At 43.1% G+C, this 25,332-nt stretch overlaps 1 protein-coding gene across 4 annotated transcripts in view; it reads right to left on the reverse strand.

Annotated features, from left to right (window-relative positions):
• GOLIM4 (golgi integral membrane protein 4) overlaps window positions 1-25,332 on the reverse strand; it is a 217,352-nt gene that overhangs the window by 53,603 nt on the left and 138,417 nt on the right. For all 4 annotated transcript variants that reach the window (XM_073626155.1, XM_073626153.1, XM_073626154.1 and 1 more), the window contains 3 exons: window positions 11,333-11,683; window positions 8,637-8,848; window positions 6,711-6,790 (listed from right to left, as the gene is read on the reverse strand). In XM_073626155.1, the coding sequence (XP_073482256.1) occupies window positions 6,711-6,790; window positions 8,637-8,848; window positions 11,333-11,683 (643 nt within the window). The remainder of the gene's footprint in view (window positions 1-6,710; window positions 6,791-8,636; window positions 8,849-11,332; window positions 11,684-25,332) is intronic.

A 25,332-nucleotide genomic window follows, 5' to 3' on the forward strand; every position in this document is an offset into this window, starting at 1 on the left:
TGTGTAGTGTTTTTTTTATTGACACTTTTTTTCCCCAGGTGAATACGATGTACCCCATACTCATTCACATAGGGTGGGGGGCCGGGATCTGGGGGCCCCCTTATTAAAGGGGGCTCCCGGATTCCGATAAGCCCTCCGCCCGCAGACCCCAACAGGGTTGTCAGGAAGAGGCCCTTGTCCCCATTAACATAGGGACAAGGTGCTTTGGGGTGGGGGGCCACAGGGCACCCCCCTTCCCCAAAGCACCCACCCCCCATGTTGAGGGCATGCGGCCTGGTACGGTTCAGGAGGGGGGGCGCTCACTCGTCCCCATCCTCTTTCTTAACCGGCCAGGCTGCATGCTCGGATAAGGGTCTGGTATGGGTTTTGGGGGGGGGAGCACCACGCCGTTTTTTACGGCGTGGGGGGTTCGCTCGCTGCAATAGGAAAATGTGTTTTTCCTATAGCAGAGAGCATGAGATTATACCCTGTCAACGAGAACCAGCGAGATAGGATCGCGCTGGAAACATTCTCGCGGGCAGGTGCTGTAGCTGCCCTTGCGTTGTATTTGGTCCGCATGTTTCAAATCTAAAGTCCGGCGGATTTTCAACCGAAAAGGTCCATCGGAAGTCCGATGAAGCCCACACACGGTCGGATTGTCCGCCGGATTCGGTCCGTCGGACCAGTCCGGTGGAAAAGTCCACTCGTGTGTACGCCGCATTACACTTTTGAAGGCCCTGGAGCACCAGGACAATGGAAATGCCCCAAAAATGACCCTATTTTGGAAAGAAAACAACCCAATGTATAATCTATGAGGCATAATAAGTCTTTTGAACATATCTTTTTTTCTACAATTTTTTGTAAAATGTGTACAGAAAATGAAAACGCATTTTTTTTTTACACAAAGTTGTCCATTTATACAATATTTCTAACACATAGCATGTACATGCCAAAAATTACACCCCAAAATAGATTCTCTTACTCCTACTGAGTATGGGGATACCACATGTGGGAGACTTTTACACAGCCTGGCCACATAGAGAGGCCCAACATGCAGGGAGCATCATCAGGTGTTCTAGGGGCATATGTTTCAAATCTAATTTGTCTACCTATTACACTTTTGTGAGGCACTCTAGTGCCATGGATGAGAACTGATGTGGCATGGATGAGCATGAATGGGGATGGCTGAGTATGGATGGGATGACTGAGCATGAATGAGTATGGCTGAAGTACGGCCGGGTACGGCTGAGTACAGCTGGGTATGGCTGAGTATGGATGGGATGGCTGGGTATGGCTGAGTATTGCTGAGTATGATTGGGTATTGCTGAGTATGGCTGAATATGGGTTTCCATCTCTGCAACCCACTCCCTCAGCTTCTGTAAGTCTTGGCGGATGAGGGAGATATCAACCTTAACCTCCTCGATTTTGCCAATAAGTGTGCTCTGGCAGACGGAGACTGCCTCGAGGACCTTCGCTGTCTCAACGTCAGCCTGGTCACTCGAGGATGCTTAATGGCGCTATCTACTCCCAAGGCCTTTCTCTTTATGGTGGCATTTATCCAGCTTCCCGGAGGCATCCGTCACCTAAGGCAGCCAGAGGGAAGGTAGGGATGTCCCCCAATATTCAAGCAGAGACTTCAAAAGTCACAGGATATATAGAATAGGATACATCATTGTCTGAGCTCCAGATCCGTGCTCCTCATGCCATGCCGTTCCAGGCCACGCCCCGGCAAATGAGGTTTAACCCCTTCCCACCGAGCGTACGCAGATGTGCGTACTCAGCTTTCTGGGGTTATACCGAGATGATGCCCGCAGCTGCAGGTACTGTTGTTTAGAGCGGGCGATCGGCTATCCGATTAAAACAACCGATGCGGCTAAAAGCCGCTCGGCTGTTATACCAGAGGAGCGGGAGGGGACGTCCCCCCCTCCCGCCACCTCCTGCCGCTTTTACCGGGCCCCCCGTTCCATCGGGAGGCCCGATGACCAATGACCTCCTAATGACCTCCTAATTGTAAAAATGACGTCACTTCCCGTTTACTCGGCTGCCAATGGCGCTGGTTTTAAAAAAATACACAGTATTCAGAATCGCCGTTTTCGGCGATCTGAATACTTTGAAATGCAAAGGAGGGATCGGGGGTGTTTTAGACCCCCGATCCCTCCATAAAGATTACCTGTCACCACCTATTACTGTCACAAGGGATGTTTACATTCCTTGTGACAGCAATAAAAGTCATCAAAATTTTTTTTTTTTAAACACAATTTATAAATATAAAAATAAATAAGATAAATAAGAAAAAAAAAAATGTAAAGCGCCCCCGTCCCCGTGAGCTCACGCAGAAAAGAAAACGCATACGGAAGTCGCACCCGCATATGTAAACGGTGTTCAAATCACACATGTGAGGTATCGCCGCGATCGTCAGAGCGAGAGCAATAATTCTAGCACTATTATACTCCTCTGTAACTCTAACCTGGTAACCGTAAAAAAAAATTTAAAGCAACGCATATGGAAATTCTTAGGTACCGTAGTTTGTCGCCATTCCACGAGTGCGTGCAATTATAAAGCGTGACATGTTTGGTATCTAGTTACTCGGCGTAACATCATCTTTCACATTATACAAAAAAATTGGAGTAACTTTACTGTTTGGATTTTTTAAAATTCATGAAATTGCCCCTTTTCCCAAAAAATTGCGTTTAAAACACCGCTGCACAAACACCGTGTGATATAAAATATTGCAGCAATCTCCATTTTATTCTCTAGATTCTCTGCTAAAAAATATATATATAATGTTTGGGGGTTCTAAGTAATTTTCTAGCAAAAAATACGGATTTTAAGTTGTAAACACCAAATTTCAAAAATAGGCTTAGTCATGAAAGGGTTTAATGTAGAAAAATTTAAAATAATGCATTTAGGTGGCAAAAACATGAATGCAATCTACTCACTAGGGGGAGAACATCTGGGGAAATCGAGGATGAAAAAGGACCTGGGGGTCCTAGTAGATGACAGGCTCAGCAACAGCATGCAATGCCAAGCTGCTGCAAGCAAAGCCAATGGAATATTGGCATGCATTTAAAAGGGAATTAACTCCAGAGATAAAACGATAATTCTCCCACTCTACAAGACTCTGGTCCGGCCGCACCTGGAGTATGCTGTCCAGTTCTGGGCTCCAGTCCTCAGGAAGGATGTCCTGGAAATGGAGAGAGTACAGAGAAGGGCAACAAAGCTAATAAAGGGACTGGAGGATCTTAGTTATGAGGAAAGATTACAAGCACTGAACTTATTCTCTCTGGAGAAGAGATGCTTGAGAGGGGATATGATTTCAATGTACAAAAGCCGTACCGTACTCGTGACCCCACAATAGGGATAAAACTTTTCCACGAAAGGGCTTTTAAAAAGACTCGCGGCCATTCACTAAAATTAGAGGAAAAGCAATTTAACCGGAAACTGCGTAGAGGGTTCTTTACAGTAAGAGCGCTAAGAATGTGGAATTCTCTTCCACAAACTGTGGTTTCAGTAGGAAGCACAGATAATTTAAAAAACTATTAGATAGGCACCTAAACGACCACAACATACAGGGATATACAATGTAATAATAACATAAAAGCACACACACACACAGGTTGGACTTGATGGACGTGTCTTTTTTTAATCTTACCAACCATGTAAGTATGACACCAGGATGCAGTATGGAATGAAGACAAGCTGGCGGAGGCAGTGTGATTGCTGGAAAACCTTGGTCCTGCTGTTCATGTGGCTGTTACTTGACATGTAAAACCTACTTAAAGGAGTTGTCAACCTTCATGTTTTTTCACCCTAATGCATCCTATGCATTCAGGTAAAAAAAACCTGGCAGTGACCGGCCCCCCAGCCCCCCCATTTTGCTTACCTGAGCCCTGGAACTTGACCCGCGGGGACGTGCTGTCTCTCTTCCCGGGGTTCTCGGCTCTTGATTGGCTAGATTGATAGCAGCGCAGCCATTGGCTCCAGCTGCTGTTTAACAAATCCAATGACGCGGGCGCCGGGCCGAGTCATACATTCGGCAGCTATGGACGCTGAATGCTGGACTCGGGAGCGCGCGCCACAAGGTAACCCCCTCGGGAGAGCGATTCTCCTACGGGGTTATCTGATGTTGGGGGGGAGCCGCGAGAGCCGCTGGGGGACCGAGCTGCAAAACAAGCTGCATAGTGGAGGTAAGTATGATATGGACTCGTAAGTAGCAGCGGTGATAATAAACCAGAAGTTTTAGTGCTGACAACGGTGATAATAAACCAGAAGTTTTACCAAGTATGATATGTTTGTTATTTAAAAAAACAAAAAACAAACCCTTACAATCACTTTAAACATTGTTGCTGACCAAGTGCACCTCTTCATGGAAATGGTGTTCTCTGAGGGCATTGGCCTCTTTTGGCAGGATAATGTGCCCTGCCATGCTGCAAAAATGGTTTAAGAATGGTTTGAGGAAGACAACAACAAGTTTGAGGTTTTGATTTGGCCTCCAAATTCTCCAGATCTCAATCCAAACAAGCATCTGTAGGATATGATGGAAAAACAAGTCAGATCTATGGAGATCCCACCTCGCAACTTACACGACTAAGGGCTCTTTCACATGGGGCGGATCAGTGATGATCCGCCCCGTGAATATCCGCTTGCTCAGCGGGGATCGCTCCGCCGATCCCCGCTGAGCAGGCAGATGACAGGTCTGTCGCTGCACTGTCAGAGCGCCGCTCTTCCCTATGGGGGATCGAATGATGACGGACCATAGAGTCCGTCGTCACCCGATCCGATAACGGATGGAAAAGTAGGTTTTTCCTCCGTTACACTTTTTCGGATCGGAGCGGGTCGGATGTCAGCGGACATGTCACCGCTGACATCCGACGCTCCATAGATGTCTATGGAAGGTCCGTTCAGGTCCGCCTAAAAAACTGACAGGCGGACCTGAACGGACAGTCCGTGTGAAAGAGGCCTTAAAGGATCTGCTACTGACAGCTTGGTGCCAGATATCACAGCATACCTTCAGAAGTCTAGTGACATCTATGCCTCGACAGGTCAGGGCTGTTTTGGTGGCAAAAGGGAGTGGTTATAAAGTTATGGCTAATTGGTATACACTGAAGGCAGTAAAAGGGTTAAAGTTAATTTTAAAAAAAAGGGTTAACACACAACTGCTGGTGTAGATCAGTCCTTGCCTGGACAACATGGGAACAACACACATGAAAGTAGGGGCTTGGTCATACTATGTACAATAACCTGTGTTTTTCCATGCAAGCTATACACAGGTCACTGAAAGAAAGTAATTGTCTCCTATGTGCACCTTTAAAGCATAACTCAGCTTTTAATGTCCCTTTAAATCGTTTGTTTGGGTCAAGCTGGCACAAACTACTTCATGCACTAAACAGGCAAACTTGATGGGCATGCTGTACGAACTATATGTAGCCTCCGCTATGAACACAGTATAAAGCGCTGTGTTGTGGCAGTGAGAGGGGGACTTCCCGTCTCACTCCCAGAACAAAATAGAGTTGGGCTGAGAACTCACATGAAGCTTTATATTCTATGAATGAATACAAAGCTTCTTCTTATTGACTGGTGGAGTTTGTGATGTCATCCACCTGCTTCTATGCCAATCAAAAGGAAGCTTTGCATTCATTCAAATAAAAAAAATGTGCAGAGGCATATGTCCTTCCCTCTGCCTTTGCAGCATAAGAGAGAGTGGTTGGGGGCAGTAAAAACGCATGGCAGAGCCCTGTGTTTTTTCCATCCCCAAACACAAGGCCTAAAAGGAATCATCTCACTGTACAGGCTGACGATGATATCAGGTACTGTTGCTGTATCATTCACATGGCTGCAGACATTGTTTGCACTGTATACTATTACTACACCTGTCAGTAGTAGTAATAGTATAGCAAACACTGCAGAATTTTTCTCACTCTAGTACTGTACACATGTTAGAGACTTACCAGAAAAGACCCACCTCCTCATGGGGAACTCAGTTCTCAGACACAGCCCTGTCCTCCGCACTTAGTGAGGAGGAGAGGCAGATATATCACTCCACAACGTCTGCTAGTGGCTGTGAGCTTCTGCGGCCGAAATTATAATCTAAGTGTCGGCAAATGCCCTGCGCTGAAAATGAAAGTTTTACGGCTTCTACCCACAGCTTCCTGGGCCCCTGTGGTCTGATGAAATGATGGAGCCCTGGGAAATGCTATGGACTTACATTTACTTTATGTGGGTAGGGTGTGTCAGAGCACAGTAGGCCCCCCTTCCCTCTTGGCCCATCTGCCCCGCACACACAGCACACATGGAAGATATGCCACTGGTTCTCATCTTGCAAAGTTAAAAATAAAAAACTGTATGATTGAGGCCTCTTCACTTGTGCGACTTGAGACTGCAAAGTCACATGACAAGTTGTACCCCATGATTTTCAATGAGTACCATTCATATCTGTGCAACTTCAAGTCGTACTGATTTCAAAATAGTCCCTGTACTACTTTGGTTCGACTTTGATTCGAGCTGCGGTCCATAGACCTCAAGTTTACATAGGCATTCCCTGAAATCGCGTCAAAATCGCAGCCACAAAATCGCGCAACTTTGGAGTCACGGTAGTGTGAAAGGGGCCTTACAGTAGTTTTGTTAAAACTTGCATGCTATTGCTTGGGAATTGGTATCACCATGGCATAGGTTACATCAACATTATATATCAGGCCATGTATGGACAGGCTAAGGTCGAAATAAAAACATACCTCCCCCTTCTTCCTGAAGATGTTGTTCTTCTTCTCCTTGAACAATATCATGATCTATGTTATCATATTGTTCATGCTCCCTAAAATGACAGAGATATGTTTTCCAGTCAGGATTCTGTATAAAAAATACCTGGTCACTCTGAGTCTATATTGAGAACCTACTGTATCAAGACTGAATAAGTGACTTACCCTTCCCTGCTTTGAAGCAATGCATAGGTAATTTGCATTCTTATTCACAAACAGCATAATGTGAATAGCATAATGTGAATATTGCAATGTCAACCATAAAACTGTATTATCACAGGCAAGTTTATATATACAAGCTTTTTCCAGTTTTATGATGTTATTTATTCTACCGTATAATAATTAAAAAGTGAGGTACAGTATATGTGTTACAATAACCTCACCATGCCCCAGTTTTGTCAGTACACTAGCCTAATTTGTTTCCCATTATTCAGCTTTGCCTGCGTAACACATAATGAAACCATTATAAACAGTGTTATAACTTATAGGTTACAAACAGACACATTGTAAAATTAAAGAGATCATATAAAACAGAGGGTGGCAACCCATCAATCACGATCTACCCGTTGATTGCGTGCAAATGGAAGATAGATCGCGTCCCTTCCTTGCCAACCTCCGCAACCTGGACAGGGGGGGGGGGGGGGGGGCAACATATATTGGAAAATATATTGGAACGGATCCCCTGCATTTTCCTTCTGCAGCAGGTGAAAGCCAGCTTCTCCTCCTCTCCCTCCCGCCAGCATTCAACTGCTGCAGGAGGAAAATACAGGAAACTGATTCCAGTACATGCCGCCCCGCTTGTTCAAGTTCCCTTTTTTTCTGCTGCTCAGACCCCCCTGTGTGCTTCCCTTGTCCCCCCCCCCCCCCTGTCAGTAAGTGCATGCCAGTAAGAAAGATGGCTGCTCTGGGCGTATTCCTGTACGCAGTTGCCAGCCAGTTCACTGACCTTCACATGTACTTAGGAAATGTGCACCCGCTCATAAACCATGTTTCACTTTGTTAATGAACAAGGAGATTGTGCAGTGCTCTTTCCGTTCTTTTATTCTGTTAGGACCACTGATAATTCAGCAAAGCCCCCAACAGGGCTGTTAAAAAAAATTGTGAAAAAATAAATAAATAATACAAATAAAAAACCTTTGACAACATCCACTGCCCTACTGACTGACACTGTTCACTGGCCTGCTAATGCCATTCACTGCCCCACTGACACTGTCCACACACCATCCACTGCCCTACTGACACTGTCCACACATCATGCACTGCCCTACTGACACTGTCCACACAGCGTCCACTGCCCTACTGACGCTGTGCACACAACATCCACTGCCCGACTGACACTCCACACACCATCCACTGCCCTACTGACACTGTCCACACACCATCCACTGCCCTACTGACACTGTCCACACACCATGCACTGCCCTACTGACACTGTCCATACAGCGTCCACTGCCCTACTGACGCTGTGCACACAACATCCACTGCCCGACTGACACTCCACACACCATCCACTGCCCTACTGACACTGTCCACACACCACCCACTGCCCTACTGACACTGTCCACACATCACCCACTGCCCTACTGACACTGTCCACACAACGTCCACTGCCCTACTGACTGAAAATGTCCACAATTAAGGTAGGTTAAGTTTATATTTTTACAGTGACATGTTTTATTATATTTTTCTAAGTTTTTCTTACTATTTAGTTAGCCTTGCTAGTTAATTTGTTAAAAAAAAAAAGGGGGTGCCAAACCCTGGTGATTTTTGATCTCTTTCATGTTGTTCAGGTAGATCTCCACTTCTCAAAGGTTGTCTACCCCAATATAAAATACATAAACATAAAAGTACTGCATACAGAATAACTACAGTTCTATTCAATATTCACAAAATCTTCAATACCTCTTTGTGATCTCTTTCAGCTTGTTTTGCCTCTCCGCATCCAAGTCATTATTATGCATTTGCTGCTGTTGCAGGATGTGTTGGTGCAATAGGTCCTGATGCTCTTTCAGATATCTGGACTGCGCTTCTTGTTGCGCTGCTAACTTTTGCTGCTCTATTCGCTCCTCATAGGCAGATTTAAACCTGATTTCAGGCTTTATAGTTTGATCCCTCTGGAAAAAAAAGGAAAATACAGCATAGAAGAACACAAAGTACTGCACGTGCAGTGTTCTCTTACAAAACAAAAAATCTATGATTACACCCAACTCACAGAGTACATCTACCACTGTCTATGACTGGACAACATTAGGTAGTATGACTATCTCCCACCACTGCACAAAGCAATGTAATATCTAAACAGCCATCTTAGTACTTATTGCATGGGAACAGGGGGCTTTACTGTACTGGAGACCTTGTGTAGTTACCATTGGTAGCAAGTTACTTACTGGTGTAGGTGGACCTGAATACTATAAAAAAAAAAAGTAGATAGTTTACTAATGTGCATAGTGATGTATAACAAGCAAAAATTGCAAAACAACTATTGCTTTCCATTCCTAGGCTTATTTGTGGCCACACATGGGCTGACACTACTGCTTATGTTCTGGACAGGAAGTAAGCAATCGGCGATCATGATGACCAGCTGTAGGCCCAACCATGAAAATGTGGTTAGATGGGGTACACAGTTCCATTATGCTTTTTTTCACGTAAAAAAATAAGGAAACTAACTTTTATCTATTGACTTTTAATATACAGAGGGGAGAACAAGTACCGTATTTATCGGCGTATAACACGCACTTTTTTCTCCTTAAAATCAGGGGAAAATTGTGGGTGCGTGTTATACGCCGATCCCCCGCCGATTGTGAGCCTCTCGGCCGTTCTCGGCTGCTCTCGGCTGTTCTTGGTGGCTTTTGGCGGCTCTCGCAGCCTCGCGTGAGCCGCCGAGAGCGGCCGAGCGCCGCCAGGATATACAGGACATTCGGCTCTGTATCTCGGCGGCGCCATTTTTAAATGGCAAGGTACTGACAGTGTACAGACTGTCTGCAAATGACACAGGGGCAATTGACACTGACAAGGCTGCAATGATGGACACTGACAAGGCTGCAATGATGGACACTGACAAGGCTGCAATGATGGACACTGACAAGGCTGCAATGATGGACACTGACAAGGCTGCAATGATGGACACTGACAAGGCTGTAATGATGGACAAGGCTGCAGATGGACACTGATAAGGCTGCAAGGCTGCAAATGACACTGACAAGGCTGCAAGGCTGCAGATGGACACTGACAAGGCTGCATTGATGGGCATTTAAATGTAAGTTTTTTTTCCTTAAAATTCCCTCCTAAACTTGGGGTGCGTGTTATACGCCGACGCGTGTTATACGCCGATAAATACGGTATTTGATACACTGCCAATTTTGCAGGTTTTCCTTCTTACAAAGCATGTAGAGGGCTGTCATTTTTATCATAGGTACTCTTCAACTGTGAGAGATGGAATCTAAAACAAAAATCCAGAAATTCACATTGTATGATTTTTAAATAATGAATTTGCATTGCATTGCATGACATAAGTATTTGATCACCTACCAACCAGTAAGAAATCCGTCTCTCACGGACCTGTTATTTTTTTTCTTTAAGAAGCCCTCCTGTTCTCCTCTCATTACCTGTATTGACTGCACCAGTTTGAACTCGTTACCTTTATAAAAGACACCTGTCCACACACTCAAACAAACAGACTTCAATCTCTCCACAATGGCGGAGGAGGAATGGGAGAAGGTCATGTTGACAAAAATAGAGCTTTTTGGTCTAAACTCCACTCGCCATGTTTGGAGGAAGAAGAAGGATGAGTACAACCCCAAGAACACCATCCCAACCGTGAAGCATGGAGGTGGAAACATCATTCTTTGGGGCTGCTTTTCTGCAAAGGGGACAGGACGACTGCACCGTATTGAGGGGAGGATGGATGGGGCCATGTATCGCGAGATCTTGGCCAACAACCTCCTTCCCTCAGTAAGAGCATTGAAGATGGGTCGTGACTGGGTCTTCCAGCATGACAACGACCCGAAACACACAGCCAGGGCAACTAAGGAGTGGCTCCATAAAAAGCATCTCAAGGTCCTGGAGTGGCCTAGCTAGTCTCCAGACCTGAACCCAATAGAAAATCTTTGGAGGGAGCTAAAAGTCTGTATTGCCCAGCGACAGCCCCGAAACCTGAAGGATCTGGAGAAGGTCTGTATGGGGGAGTGGGCCAAAATCCCTGTAATTGCAAACAAAGGTTTCTGTACCAAATATTACGTTCTCCTTTTTTGATGTGTCAAATACTTATGGCATGCAATAAAATGCAAATTAATTACTTAAAAATCATACAATGTGATTTTCTGGATTTTTGTTTTAGATTCAGTCTCTCACAGTTGAAAAGCACCTATGATAAAAATGACAGACCTCTATATGCTTTGTAAGTAGGAAAACCTGCAAAATAGGCAGTCTATCAAATACTTGTTCTCCCCACTGTAATAACTTCTTAAGCTACAAGAATCAATATCATTTCAAATAGATATATTTTTGCAAAAAATTCTAAATTAATAAAGAAGTTGTATAAAGTTGTATGACTACAAAGTAGCCAATACAAAACTGGCCAATATTGCAATGTTTCTCACCTTCTCATGTTCTTGAAACATGTTAGTGTCTTCCTCTCTTTCTTCTTCTTCTTCATTTCCTGCTCCTCTGTGCTCATCTTCCAATTGCCTGTGCTGCTCCTGCTCTTCCTGAACTTGATCCTGTTCTTCCACCAATCTTTCCGGCTTCCCTACCTGTTCCATCTCTTCCTCTTCTAGCTCTTTTTTATGCTCTTCTTCTACCTCCACAGGATGCTCAGTAGCTGGTCCAGTTTCCTGTGGTGGCCCATTGTCCTCCTGTCCTTTATGAAGTTCAGGCCTTTCTGTGTCCTGGTGTTCATCCTCTTCATTAACATTCTTGCTATGTGTGATTTTTTCATGCTCTTGTTGGGTCTAAAGAACAAAACCATCATACGCATGTACTTATTTACTTATAAACCAAATTGATAAACTTTTTTGACCATTTCTAATCCAACACAAATGCAAAACAAATCCAAAATATTCAATTGTTTCTTTGGTGAACAGGATGTATAACCAAGTTTATACCCCAACAAACACTTATATACAGTTGTGCGTATAAGTTTACATGGCAGTTTACCCTGGTAGAATTTATGATTTCTTGGCTATTTTTCAGAGAATATGAATGATAACACAAAAACTGTTCTTTCACTCATGGTTAGTGTTTGGCTGAAGCCATTTATTATCAATCAACTCTGTTTTCTCTTTTAAATCATAATCACAACAGAAACTACCCAAATGACCCTGATCAAAAGTTTACATACCCCAGTTATTAATACTGTACCATGTATTGCCCCCTTTAACATCAATGACAGCTTGAAATCTTTTGCGGTATTTGTCGATGAGGCTCTTTATCTTTTCAGATGGTAAAGCTGCCCATTCCACTTGGCAAAAAGCCTCCAGTAACTGTAAATTCTTGGGCTGTCTTGCATGAACAGAACGTTTGAGATCTCCCCAGAGTGGCTCAATGATATTGAGGACAGGAGACTGAGATGGCCACTCCAGAGCCTTCAATTTATTCTGCTGTAACCAATGACAGTATGACTTGGCCTTGTGTTTTCGATCATTGTCATGATGGAATGTTCAAGTACGTCCCATGTGCAGCTTACTGGCTGATGAATGCAATTGTTCCTCCAGTATTTTTTGATAAAATACTGCATTCATCTTGCCCTAAATTTTTACCAAATTTCCTGTGCCTTTGTAGCTCACACATCTCCGAAACATCACCGATCCACCTCCATGTTTCACAGTAGGAATAGTGTACCTTTCATCCAAGGCCTTGCTGACTCCTTTCCAAATGTAGTGTTTATGGTTGTGGCCAAAAAAGCTAAATTTTGGTCTCATCACTCCAAATGAGTTTGTGCCAAATTGTTTGAAACTTGTCTCTGTGCTGTTTGGTGTATTGTAAGCAGGATACTTTGTGGCATTTGCGTAGTAATGGCTTTCTTTTGGTGACTTGACCATGCAGCCCATCTTTCTTCAAGTGCCTCCTTATTGTGCATCTTGAAACAGCCACACCACGTTTTTTTTTTTGGAGAGTCCTGTACTTCACTTGAAGATATTTGTGTTTTTTTTTCTTTGCATCCCGAACAATTTTCCTGGCAGTTGTGGCTGAAATTTTAGTTGGTCTACCTGACCATGGTTTGGTTTTAACAGAATCCCTCATTTTCCACTTCTTGATTAGAGTTTGAACACTGCTGATTGGCATTCTCAATTCTTTGGATATCTTTTTATATCCCTTTCCTGTTTTATACAGTTCAACTACCTTTTCCAGCAGATCCTTTGACAATTATTTTGCTTTCCCCATGACTCAGAATCCAGAAACATCAGTACAGCACTGGATGAAAGATACAAAGGTCTGTCAGGAGTCCAGAAACTCACTGACCTTTTATACACAAACACTAATTACAAGCAAACAGATCACAGGTGAGGATGGTTACCTTTAATAGCCATTCAAACCCCTTTGTGTCACCTTGTAAGCATGTTATCAGGTCAAAATCACCAAGGTATGTAAACTTTTGATCAAGGTCATATGGGTAGTTTCTGTTGTGATTATGATTTAAAAAGAGTAAACACAGTTGATTGATAATAAATGGCTTCAGCCAAACACTAAACATGAGTGAAAGAAAAGTATTTTTTGTTATCATTAATACTCTCTGAAAAATGGCCAAGAAATCATTAATTCTGCCAGTGTATGTAAACTTAGGAGTACAACTGTATATATATATATATACATACACACACACATACACACACACACAAATACACACAAAACACTGTATATACATACTGATGTAACTATCTACATGGGTGCTATAGGGCCCAGACCAGATGGGGGGGACCCTGTCAAGGCCCCAGGGATAAGACGTGTTGGATGACTTTGTAGTTAAAGTGATTCTATAGGCATAAGAAAAAAGAAAAAAAAAAAAAAAACACAAACATGTCATACTTACCTTCTCTGTGCAATAGTATTGTACAAAGCAGTTCTAATCCTGCACTTCTCGGGTCCCCCACCGGTGGTCCTGGCTCCTCCCCTCCACCAAGTGCCCCCCTAACAAGCTGCTGGCTTTGGGGGGCACTCGTGTGCTTGCTCCCAAGCCAGCTGTGTGTGTCTATAAGACACACAAAGATCAGCTTGGCCCCCGTCTAGCTGTGATTGACAGCAGCATGAGCCAATGGCTTCCACTGCTGTGTTTGAGCAGAGAGGGAGCCAAGAGAGCCTCGGTCTCCTACGCATTGCTGGATCGAGTTCGGGCTCAGGTAAATATAAGGGTGGTTTGGGGAGAAAGCTGCTTGCAGAAAGTTTTTTTTACCTTAACGCAGAGAATGCATTAAGGTAAAAAAAAACCGTTAGAACCACTTTAAATAATTTATCATTCAAATTTGCATCAGCATGGACCCACAGGTGCAGTGACCATTCATAAAACTGCTGTTGTCACTTGTGTACAAAGTCAGCAGAGGAAGGCTTCTACCACTAGTTTCTGCTGCCAGGGTCTGCCTGATGAGGTTATAAATCAAAGCTTCCTTCCTCTACCGACTTTTTGTTTACAGGGGACAACAGTGATTGGCTGAGCCATTACTGCATCTGCAACTCTACACTGACAGAAGCCTACATTTGGAATGATTCAAAAAAGCTCATTCATTTGTGGTTGTCCAAAAGGAGCACAGCTACGGTGGCAAGAAAGTATGTGAGCCCCTTAGAATTAACTGGGTAAGCTGTGCTTAAGCTGATAACACATAGACCATTCTAATTTCTCATCTCTGCAAAACTTCAAGAGGATTTTTTTTTACCACTTTACAAAACTGCTTCAGCTCATACACATTTGTTGGTGTCTGGTGTGAACAGCTCTCTTGAGCTCATTTGACAGCATCTCTATGGGGTTACGGTCTGGGCCCACTACAAAAAGCCCATTTTCTGTTTCTGAAGTCAGTCTGTAGTGGAATCACTTTAATCCTTGGGGTCATTGTCCTGCTGCATTACCCAACCAAGCTTCAGCTGGCAGATAGCCACCCTGACATTATTCTGTAGGATATTTTGGTAAACTTGGGAAAAAAAAAAATGACTCGATTCTCTCATCCACACATTCAATGGGTATGGTGAAATTCTCCCCGCTGAGGTTCTGTATTCTGATAGCAGAGAAACTTGCCCGCCATCAGAAAACAATGGTTAGCGCTTCCAGCTATAGCTGGAGGAGCTGATCAAGCAGGGAAAATATGACAGACTAGTTATAGCAGGTGATCAGTAGATCAACTTCTGTACAACCAGCCGGCCCATACATGGATCGACATTTGGTCTGCTTAAGTGTACTTTTAACCACTTCAGCCCCGGAAGAATTTACCCCCTTCCTGACCAGAGAACTTTTTGCGATCCAGCACTGCATCGCTTTAACTGACAATTGCGCGGTCGTGCGACGTGGCTCCCAAACAAACTTGACGTCCTTTTTTCCCCACAAATAGAGCTTTCTTTTGGTGGTATTTGATCGCCTCTGCGTTTTTTTTTTTTTAATTGTTTGCGCTATAAACAAAAAAAAGCAACAATTTTGAAAAAAACGCATTTTTTTTTACTTTTTGCTATAATAAAAATCCCCAAAAAATATTTTAAAAAACATTTTTTACCTCAGTTTAGTATTCTTCTATATTTTTGGTAAAAAAAAAAAAAAAAATCGCAATAATTTATTGATTGGTTTGCGCAAAAGTTATAGCGTTTACAAAATAGGGGATAGTTTTATGGCATTTTTATTATTATTTTTTTTTTTTTTACTAGTAATGGCGGCGATCAGCAATTTTTATCGTGACTGCGACATTATGGCGGACACATTGGGCATTTCTGGGACCATTGTCATTTAAACAGCAATCAGTGCTATACAAATGCACTGATTCCTGTGTAAATGACACTGGCAGTGAAGGGGTTAACCACTAGGGGGCTAGGGAGGGGTTAACTATGTCCTGGGGAGTGTTACTAACTGTGGGGGGGGGCGTGGCTACGTGTGACACGTCACTGATCTCTGCTCCCGATCACAGGGAGCAGAGATCAGTGACACTGTCACTAGGCAGAACGGGGAGATGCTTGTTTACATTAGCATCTCCCCGTTCGTCCTCTCTGTGAGGCGATCGCGGGTATCCCCACGGCGATTGAGTCCGCGGGACCTGCGACCTGACTCAAGAAGCTCCCGGACTGGCGCATGCGTGCCGCTGCGCACGCAATGGCACGGCTGCAAATTTAAAGGGATGTACGGGTACGCCCATTTGCCCAGCCGTGCCATTCTGCCGACGTACATAGGCGAACCGGTTAAACAATGCACACTTAAAACTGATTTCCATGTTTTCCTCCACTAAATGCTGCAGCAGCTCTAAACACTGTATGTACTGCATGTAGCTTCAGCTACATACAGTACGCAGTTCTAGGTTTCGGCTATGAGTCAGATATTTCCCGTCGTGCACCTTGAACAATATTGAGTCGGTCTGAGTGGCGCTCAGCCATTTATAGTCAGCTTTTTACTCTAGCAATATATATAGGCCTGAATTTTTGCCTGAATTTGGACCTGAAACAGAGCCAAAGACACACAGGGCCACAGCCACCCCGGAAATGTGTGAACCGGCTTCATTGAGAGCCGGTCACAATCTCTTGTTATGTGAATTAGATGCCGGGAAACCCGCATCCAATTTGCATAAGTGTGAACCCAGCCTTAATCTTTTTCCTCCAGCCCACTGGCTAAATAAGACCCACCCTACCCCTCTATAGGCCTGCGTTTGCCTTAAAGTGGTTGTAAACCCTTATAAATACCCAGTGAAGTGACTGGCCTCCAGTGATACACAGGGATGAAACAAATCCTCCTACATAAGTTGTACTTGTTTATCTATAGTGTTCTCTTCTCTACAGCCAAAGTGCAGAATTTATACAGCTTTTCTAAACTTTCAGAATACAGGGGGCAGGGAGCTGAAGTTACCCTCTACAGAGCTTGGTGAGGAGAACTGAGAGCTGATCGGAGGTAAGGGACACTGCTCCCTTCACACAGCACGGAATAGAGCTGAGATTGACAATCACAGAGTGTTTGTTGGAGCTCCCTCCCCTGTCACCTTTTTACCTCTTGGTGTCAGGAAAACCTGTCAGAAGTGACTCATGCAGATAGAGGAACGAGGCACCAGACAGAAATGACACCTAGTGCTCTGGATTGAGACATGTACACAGTATAGAGGGATATGCTTCGTTCATATTTCATGTCAGAGGTTTACAACAACTTTATTATCATCTGCCCTGGTAATAAGAGTGCTTTTCAACTGTGTTTTTTTCTGTTGGAAGCCCATTAACATTTTTACTGGCGAGTTAAAGGAAATTGTGCAAAGTGTGGAAAACCTACAGTAACCAGATACTCATCTAACCAGGTGATTCTAAATCATCCTTCATTAATGTTATTTCTAGTGTAGAGAGTCAACCTGGGGCAGGTTAAGAGAGGGTTAATTGAAGAGGGCAGGTACTTCTCTTTCAGGCCTGTTTATTAAGCAGCTGGTCAGAGAGGCTGGTTGATGGCTATTTTGCTACCAAGGTAAGGAGACCTGGATGCTGGATGGAAGCCTTCTTACTCTAACTTGAACCTACAGGGTGAGCTGGCTTGTAACTGGGGCTTTGCAATATATGTTATGGCTGGGATGCTGAACATTATTTAAAAAGACTGCATTGTACTAACGAGAAAAGTTCCTTGTGTTGTTTGAACTGCCCATGAAGACAAAGTCTGCTATTATTTTTTGTTTTGTTGAATAAATCAGATTTTTAAATTGATTAAACTGTCTCCCAGCAGCCTGTTTACCCCTCTGATCCTGACACTAGTAAAATGACACAAAATGGGTTGCTATGGGGATTTACCGTATCGCTGCTTTCTGCCTCATCTTGATATACAAACTCAATATCTGCACACATAGCTGTGTCAGCTAACTGTGGGTTTTTTTTTCAAGGAATCTGCTAAATACACACACGTGGAAATGTGCTGCTAAATTCTTAATAAAAACATTGTATTAAAATGTATTTTCACATGTGTAACAACACACAGAGGAAGAGATAAGCTGGACCCCAACCAGCCCCCACCCCCCTCCCTGCCCCTCAGTTGGCATTGTCCCCTCTTCCACCCTCCATTCAAAACCTCTTTACCCCTAGTAGATTTCTATGCAGAATTCCCATCAATCTGATGCTGTGGCCACTCCTCTTTCTTCAGTGGGTGGTAATCACAGAAATACTACTAGCTAGGCTAGCTCAAAAGCTGAAACCATGACATTGAGCTGGAGTACTGTAATAAAACAAATAGTGAAATTATGTTAGCAATAGTTCATAAAAGCATGGCACTGCAGGATGAGCCCATGCTGGGAGCTGACAGCAGCAGGGATTGCTTTCTTTTTTAACTTCCAGTCATTTTCCCATAGGACTCTTTCACAGCAGGTGTCTTGACAAATGTAGGCTCAATATAAGGAACGCAATGAAAATAACTGCTTCTTGTATGCCCTATACACACCATATTGTATTCGCGTGTGCTGCATAAAAATGCAGCATGTCTGCATTTTTACACAGTGCAAAGCACAATGCATTCCAAAGCATTACTAAACACTGTTGTACATAGAGTAGAATAAGGTGACATTTTATGACACTTCAATTAATTTAACCCCTTCCTGCAGCAGATATGGCCACCCATTATGTGGACACTGGGTGTCCACATAGTGTTGACAATATTTTTTTTATCAATAAATGTTTATTTGGTTTTAAGATTAACAAGAAAAAAAAGAACATTAATGATTGTACAAAAAAATTTCAGGTATACAGTACAAGTATCTTAATCTGTAATACAACAAAGGAAAAGAGGTGAGTAACATCCGGTTTTCTACAGATTGCATAAGTACAGTTAAAAAATGTAGCATTCTCCATTCAAGCCATGGATGCCACACTCTGAGTGGAATGCTGAAATTTGTTCATGAGAGTAATGTAGTTGGGTTAGATCTATCACTTCCCAAAGAGTGGGAGGATCCAGATCTTTCCATCTTCTGGTGATACAAAGTTTAGCTGCTAAAAGAATATGGGTGGTGATATATTGTGATATGCATGGGAGCAATTCCATTTATAATGATAGTAGTGCTAGGCTGGGGGATGGAGAGATAATTTTTTGAGCTACTTCGGATGAGTCTGAAGACAGACCTCCAAAACGTTATCAGTTCAGGGCAACTCCGGAAGGTGTGGAGGAGGTCTCCGTTTTGGCCACAGTTCCTCCAACAAAGGTCAGTGGTAAGCTTACCAAATCTAGAGACTCTGTCGGGTGTTAAGTATCATCTAAGTGTCAGTTTAATGGTGAGTTCCCAATGGGTGGAGCAAATGGTAACTTTATATGCGGTATTACAGGCTGTGGTCCATTGTTTGTCAGTGAATGCACGCCCCATGTAATTTTCCCATCTGAGTAATGGGGCTGATTTCGTAAAGGTGCACTGTTGTTGGAGAATAGTATAGAAAAGCGAAATTCCATTACGTTGAGGAGTAGCGGCGGTGAAAAATACCCAGGCAGGAGAGGGTATCCTGCACGCCATAAGGAGATTGCTGAAATGCAATGTTCCATACGGATGTATTTGTATAGATCTGAGTTTGGGAGGAGAGAATTTTTTGTAGCGTTGCAAAGCATTTGAGGGTGTTAATCTCAAACAGGTCATTGACGTGTATCTTCAACCTTTCAATTGCCAGGATGTGAAACATATAGAATTCATAATGTAGTATAAAGCGCCATACACACTATCAGATTTTCTGCTGTTTTCCTTCAGATTTACCAAAACATATTAAACGAGGTCAAACCTTAGGAGTTTCAATTTGTATGCAATCAGGCAGGCCCTTGCACTACATGGTTTTGGTAAATCTGAAGACAAAAATCAGCAGAAAATCTGATAGTGTGTATGGGGCTTAAGGCTGTAATTGGGATTTTAAGGATGGTTGTGTGAGGGTAGGAGTGAGCAGAATGGGTTAGCAATTTCCAGGCTTTAATCAAAGCTTTCATAGTGGGAGGTATACAGTGCCTTGCAAAAGTATTCACCCCGCCTTGCCATTTTTCGTGTTTTGTTGCCTCACAACCTGGAATTAACATGGATTGTTTGAGGATTTGAATCATTTAATTTACAGAACATGGCCAAAACTGTGAAGATTTTTTGTATTATTGTGAAGCAAATAGGACAAAACAGAAAAAGTAAATGTGTATAACTATTTACCCCCCTAAAGTCAATACTTTGTAGAGCCCTCTTTTGCGGCTATCACAGCTACAAGTTGCTTTGGATAAGTCTCTATGAGCTTGCCACATCTTACCACTGGGATTTTTGCCCATTCCCCCTTGCAAAATTACTCCAGCTCCTTCAAGTTGGATGGTTTGCACTTGTGAACAGCAATCTTTAAGTCTGACCACAGATTTTCTATTGGATTGAGGTCTGGGCTTTGACTAGGCCATTTCAACACATTTACATGTTTCCCCTTAAACCACTCAAGTGTTGCTTTAGCAGTGTGTTTGGGATCATTGTCCTGCTGGAAGGTGAACCTCCATCCTAGCCTCAAATCACACAGAGTGGTACAGGTTTTGCTCAAGAATATCCCTGTATTTAGCACCATCCATCTTTCCCTCCACTTTGACCAGTTTCCCAGTCCCGACTGTTAAAAAACATCCCCACAGCATGATGTTGCCACCACCATGTTCCATTGTGGGGATGGTGTTCTTTGGGTGATGTGATGTGTTGGGTTTGCGCCAGACATAGCGTTTTCTTTGATGGCCAAAAGATTACATTTTAGTCTTATCAGACCAGAGCACCTTCCTCATACATACATTTTGGGAGTCTCCCACATGCCTTTTCGCAAACTCGAAACATGCCATTTTGTTTTTTGCTGAAAGTAATGGCTTTCTCCTGGCCTCTATGAAGCGTACGGCTTATTGTCGTCCTATGTACTCTGTATTACTCCAGTCTCTGCTGTAGAATTCTGCAGCTCCTCCAGGGTTACCTTAGGTCTCTGTGCTGCCTCTCTGATTAATGCCCTCCTTGCCCGGTCCGTGAGTTTTGGTGTGAGGCCATCTCTTGGCAGGTTTGCTGTTGTGCCATGTTCTTTCCATTTGGTTATGAAAGATTTGATGGTGCTCCTAGGGATCAAAGATTTGGATATTTTTTATACCCTAACTCTGACTTGTGCTTCTCAAAAACATTGTCCCTTACTTGTTAGGAGAGTTCCTTGGTCTTCATGGCAGTGTTTGGTTAGTAGTGCCTCTTGCTTAGGTGTTGCAGCCTCTGGGGCCTTTCAAAAAGGTGTGTATATGTAATGACAGCTCATGTGACACTTAGATTGCACACAGGTGGACATCATTTCACTGCCAATTTAACATCCTTCCACAAAGATTTGTGGAGAAGGGCTATAGACCCTCTGACTTAGACGCTGATATTTGTGCAGTCTCCTTGGTTGACAGATCCTCTCTTCTGGAAACCAAAGTCAAAACCCGTAAGGATGACAAATTTAAATGGTCTTTTTTTCATTTTTTTCCACCCAGCACAATGAGATAGAAAAAAATCTTCAACACTGGAAGGTTCTTCTCAGTGATAAAATTCTAGGTTCCTCTCTCCCAGAAAAAGCAGGAATCATTTATAGGGGAGCACTTTCGATCCAGGGCGACATCGCCCCTAACATTATAGATCCCCCTCAGGCCGTTCCATTTTTCCCTGAATGCAAGGGTTATTTCCCTTGCAGAAAATGTAATGTTTGCCTGCACAATGTCCTGGGGAGACGAAAGACTGACACCTTCATGTCTACAGTCACCATGAAGGTTCACTCTAAGAAACATTTCACCACGTGTGTGACAAGGTTCATAGTGTATCTCATTACGTGCCCATGTAAAAAACAATATGTGGGCCGTACTATCAGCAATTTCTCTAATAGGGTTAATGAACATCTGGCTAAAATAAAGAAGGGATGCATTAAACACACTGTCTCCCGCCATTATTTAGAGTACCATGAGAAAGACCCGACAGGTACCAGGCCCAGATCATTGATAGATTCGTCCCTCACTGGAGGAGGGACTCATGCTTGCGAGGCTTATCACGACTTGAGACTTTTTGGATCCACAAGCTCAAGTGCTATTCGCCCTATGGCATGAATACTGATTGGGACATAAATTGTTTTATAAACCAGGCCTAAATGACATTATATTACTTTTTATTTATGGTCAGTCCCAGTCATATGCATTAGATTTATCTTTCAATTTTTCTCCATTTGTCTTCTATTGATGTTATTTGTTTTTGTTATCTGCTACCTATTCTAGTGATATGCTATATCGATTCCCAGGGCGGCGTGTATGTGCCCTCTGATGTCTATTGATATTGTTGGGTGCATGTACCATGTCCATATTGTCTATTAGTGACATTCCACTTGTGTTTACATTATACAAAGCAAGAGAATATGTTATATATTTCATTTTAATTTGTTTTTGTCCCTTTCCTTTGTGGCATCTCCTCATTGTATTCCGACAACAAAATACATGGATTTTTTCTGACGGATGTTGGCTCAAACTTGTTTTGCATACACACTTCACACAAAGTTGTCAGAAAATCCGATCGTTCTGAACGCAGTGACATAAAACACGTACGTCGGGACTATAAACGGGGCAATAGCCAATAGCTTTCATCTCTTAATTTATTCTAAGCATGCGTGGCACTTTGTACGTCCGATTTGTGTACACACGATCGGAATTTCCGACAACGGATTTTGTTGTCGGAAAACTTTATAGCAAGCTTTCAAACTTTGTGTGTCGGAGATTCCGATGGAAAATGTGTGATGGAGCCCACAGACGGTCGGAAATTCCGACAACAAGGCCCTATCACACATTTTCCATCGGAAAATCCTATTGTGTGTACAGGGCATAAGGGTCGACAGCTTCTGTGAGGGCTATATATTTATAGTCTGCCTTTTATCCATTACCAGTTTAATTCATTTTTCGTTCATTTGTTATTATGCACTCATGGCCTAGTAACACATTTTGATTGGTCTGCAGCTCCCCTCCAGACCAGATTTACTTGTTATTGGACCGTCCAAACTATCATGCGATCTCCGGGTATGGACATGTGATACACATGCTAATGCTGTGGCGATGACCCGTCCCCGGTGAAGGAGCGCGGGATTGCATTACGCACGCTGTGGCTGTCAAGTGACCTATTATTGATGTTCGGCCATGTGACCAGATGACGAGGCAGTGACGCTACTTCGTCGTACGGCGGAAAAACGTAGGCATGTAGGACGCTCGCTGACAGCATCACACGACTATTCCAATGACGATTCGCTGGTATGACTGCAATCTCATTGGTGGAATGATGACGGCCATCGGTGACCCCCTCAATGGGAATTTGGCGAGGTCTGGTTCCACATTGGAGGAGCGTCGACATGCATTGACTTACTCCGTCCCGCTCTTGCTATCCATACAGAGGCCAATACGCCTTTGAATCTTTTGATGGTCACGCTCCTTGCCCCATATGGGTACAGGCACTACAGATGATCTATATCTCAGGTGAGGTAAGGAGCATATCCATAGAGGTTCAGGTTTTTTTTTTAGTTTTTTTCAGTACATTCAATCTTGTTTGTGTACATATCCATTTTTACTTATATGAAGGTGGAATATGTTCGACATCCTTTTAAATATTGGATACATTTTGGTTTTCATTTAGCTCTTGATGAAATAGAGCCTTGGAGGGCATACCCTTTGAACCTCCTTCCGGGCCCTCCCCTTCCTTGGGTGGCTCTTGGTTATGGAAGTTATTTATTCAGTGGCAATATGAGGGGACAGAGATATGCGTCGGGCTAGCATTTACTGCACCATATATTGCCTTTTATCTACTTTTATGATTTTGTGATCACTTTTATATTTCTGCCATTTTCTGATATATCCCAATAAACCCATTGGTTTGACCTGCACCATTTGGAGCCCTCTTTTTTCCTATGTTTGTTCGTTGGACCCTGTAAGGAGTTGTCTTGAGGTACACCTAGCCGAATACCACAGTGCCTTTGGAGTTCGCTGCTGGGAAGCAGAGGACCCGTCACTGGATCCACCTCCTGCACACAACACCTGACCTAGATCCGGTTGGATCACAAGCCTTTGCGACCCACTGTTGTATAACAAGTGGGTCCAAAACAGCTGGTAAGAGTACCCATCTGATCTTTCTAGAATTACTACAGACAACTTGTTTTCGATGTCTACTGTCTTGGTATCTACCCGACAGAAAGAAGTTCATCCTGTTCACCACTTTATTTCCTTTGGACTTTATTTTGTATGATTTATTTCACTCTTGGATGCATGCCCTTCCTGTGCTTGGCATACTCTTTTTACAATTTTAATTACATTGGTAATACTGTATAATCTTAATCGCGTTTCACTACATGTGCTGGCACTTGCCCTTTCACACCTATGCCACCACACCTTTTATAGTCACATAATATTGTATTTTGGTATTTGCACTTAAGAGCACTACACTATTTTTTACCTCACTAATTATGTGACTTCTGAAGGTAATTGGTTGCACCAGAGCTTTTTATGGGCTTCATAACAAAGGGGGTGAATACATACGCACATGCCAATTATCAGTTTTTTATTTCTGAAAAATAGTTTTATGTACGGTATATATGTTTTTCTAATTTTACTTCACCAACTTAGACTATTGTGTTCTGATCCATCACATATAATTCAGATTAACCTCCCTGGCGGTATTCCAGAGTCTGGCTCGGGGTGGGATTTCAGAACTAAAAGCAGTAACCCCGAGCCAGACTCGGGATCGCATCATAGGATCCAGGAAGAGCTTACTTACCTTGTCCCCTGGATCCTGCGATGTCTCCCCGCAGTGTGAGCGGCTTGTCCTCCGCTCGATTCATCACGGAGCCGAGCTCCGTTCCCTGTGAGCGTTGCAACGCACGGGGACAGAGAACAACTACAAATTTAAAAAGTGAAACACACACACACAATACATACAGTACACTGTAATCTTACAGATTACATTACTGTGTGAAATTATTTCACCTCCCTTTTGTCCCTAGTGGTTTCTCCAGTGCCCTGTCATGCAGTTTTATATTATAAAAACTGTTCTCTCTGCCTGGAAACTGGAGATTGTCCATAGCAACCAAAACTGTCCCTTTACATCAAAAAGGGGTTTTAGACCAGCTAGAAATCAGCAATAATAAATTAGAATCACTTACAGAATTGAGCAATAGTGATTTGTGGGGAGATCCATCATCAAACACTGAAAAGTAATGACAGCGACAATTCTGCAACTGAGCAAATTTCAGTGTTTTTGATTTGATTACATTATTGAATAATTTTTATTATTATTTGGTATAATTATTTATAGTTATTTATTATATTATAATTTATGATTTAGTGTTTCAAACCTTATCATACCTGAGATGTCTACTAGACTCTGGTTTGGACAGATTTAAGCGAGTTATTCCTAAGAATTACAGGCCTACAATATAAAACGCCAAATTTCCATGCAAAATAATG

Source organism: Aquarana catesbeiana, linkage group LG04 (genome assembly GCF_042186555.1).
Source record: "Aquarana catesbeiana isolate 2022-GZ linkage group LG04, ASM4218655v1, whole genome shotgun sequence".
Classification (NCBI taxonomy): domain Eukaryota; kingdom Metazoa; phylum Chordata; class Amphibia; order Anura; family Ranidae; genus Aquarana; species Aquarana catesbeiana.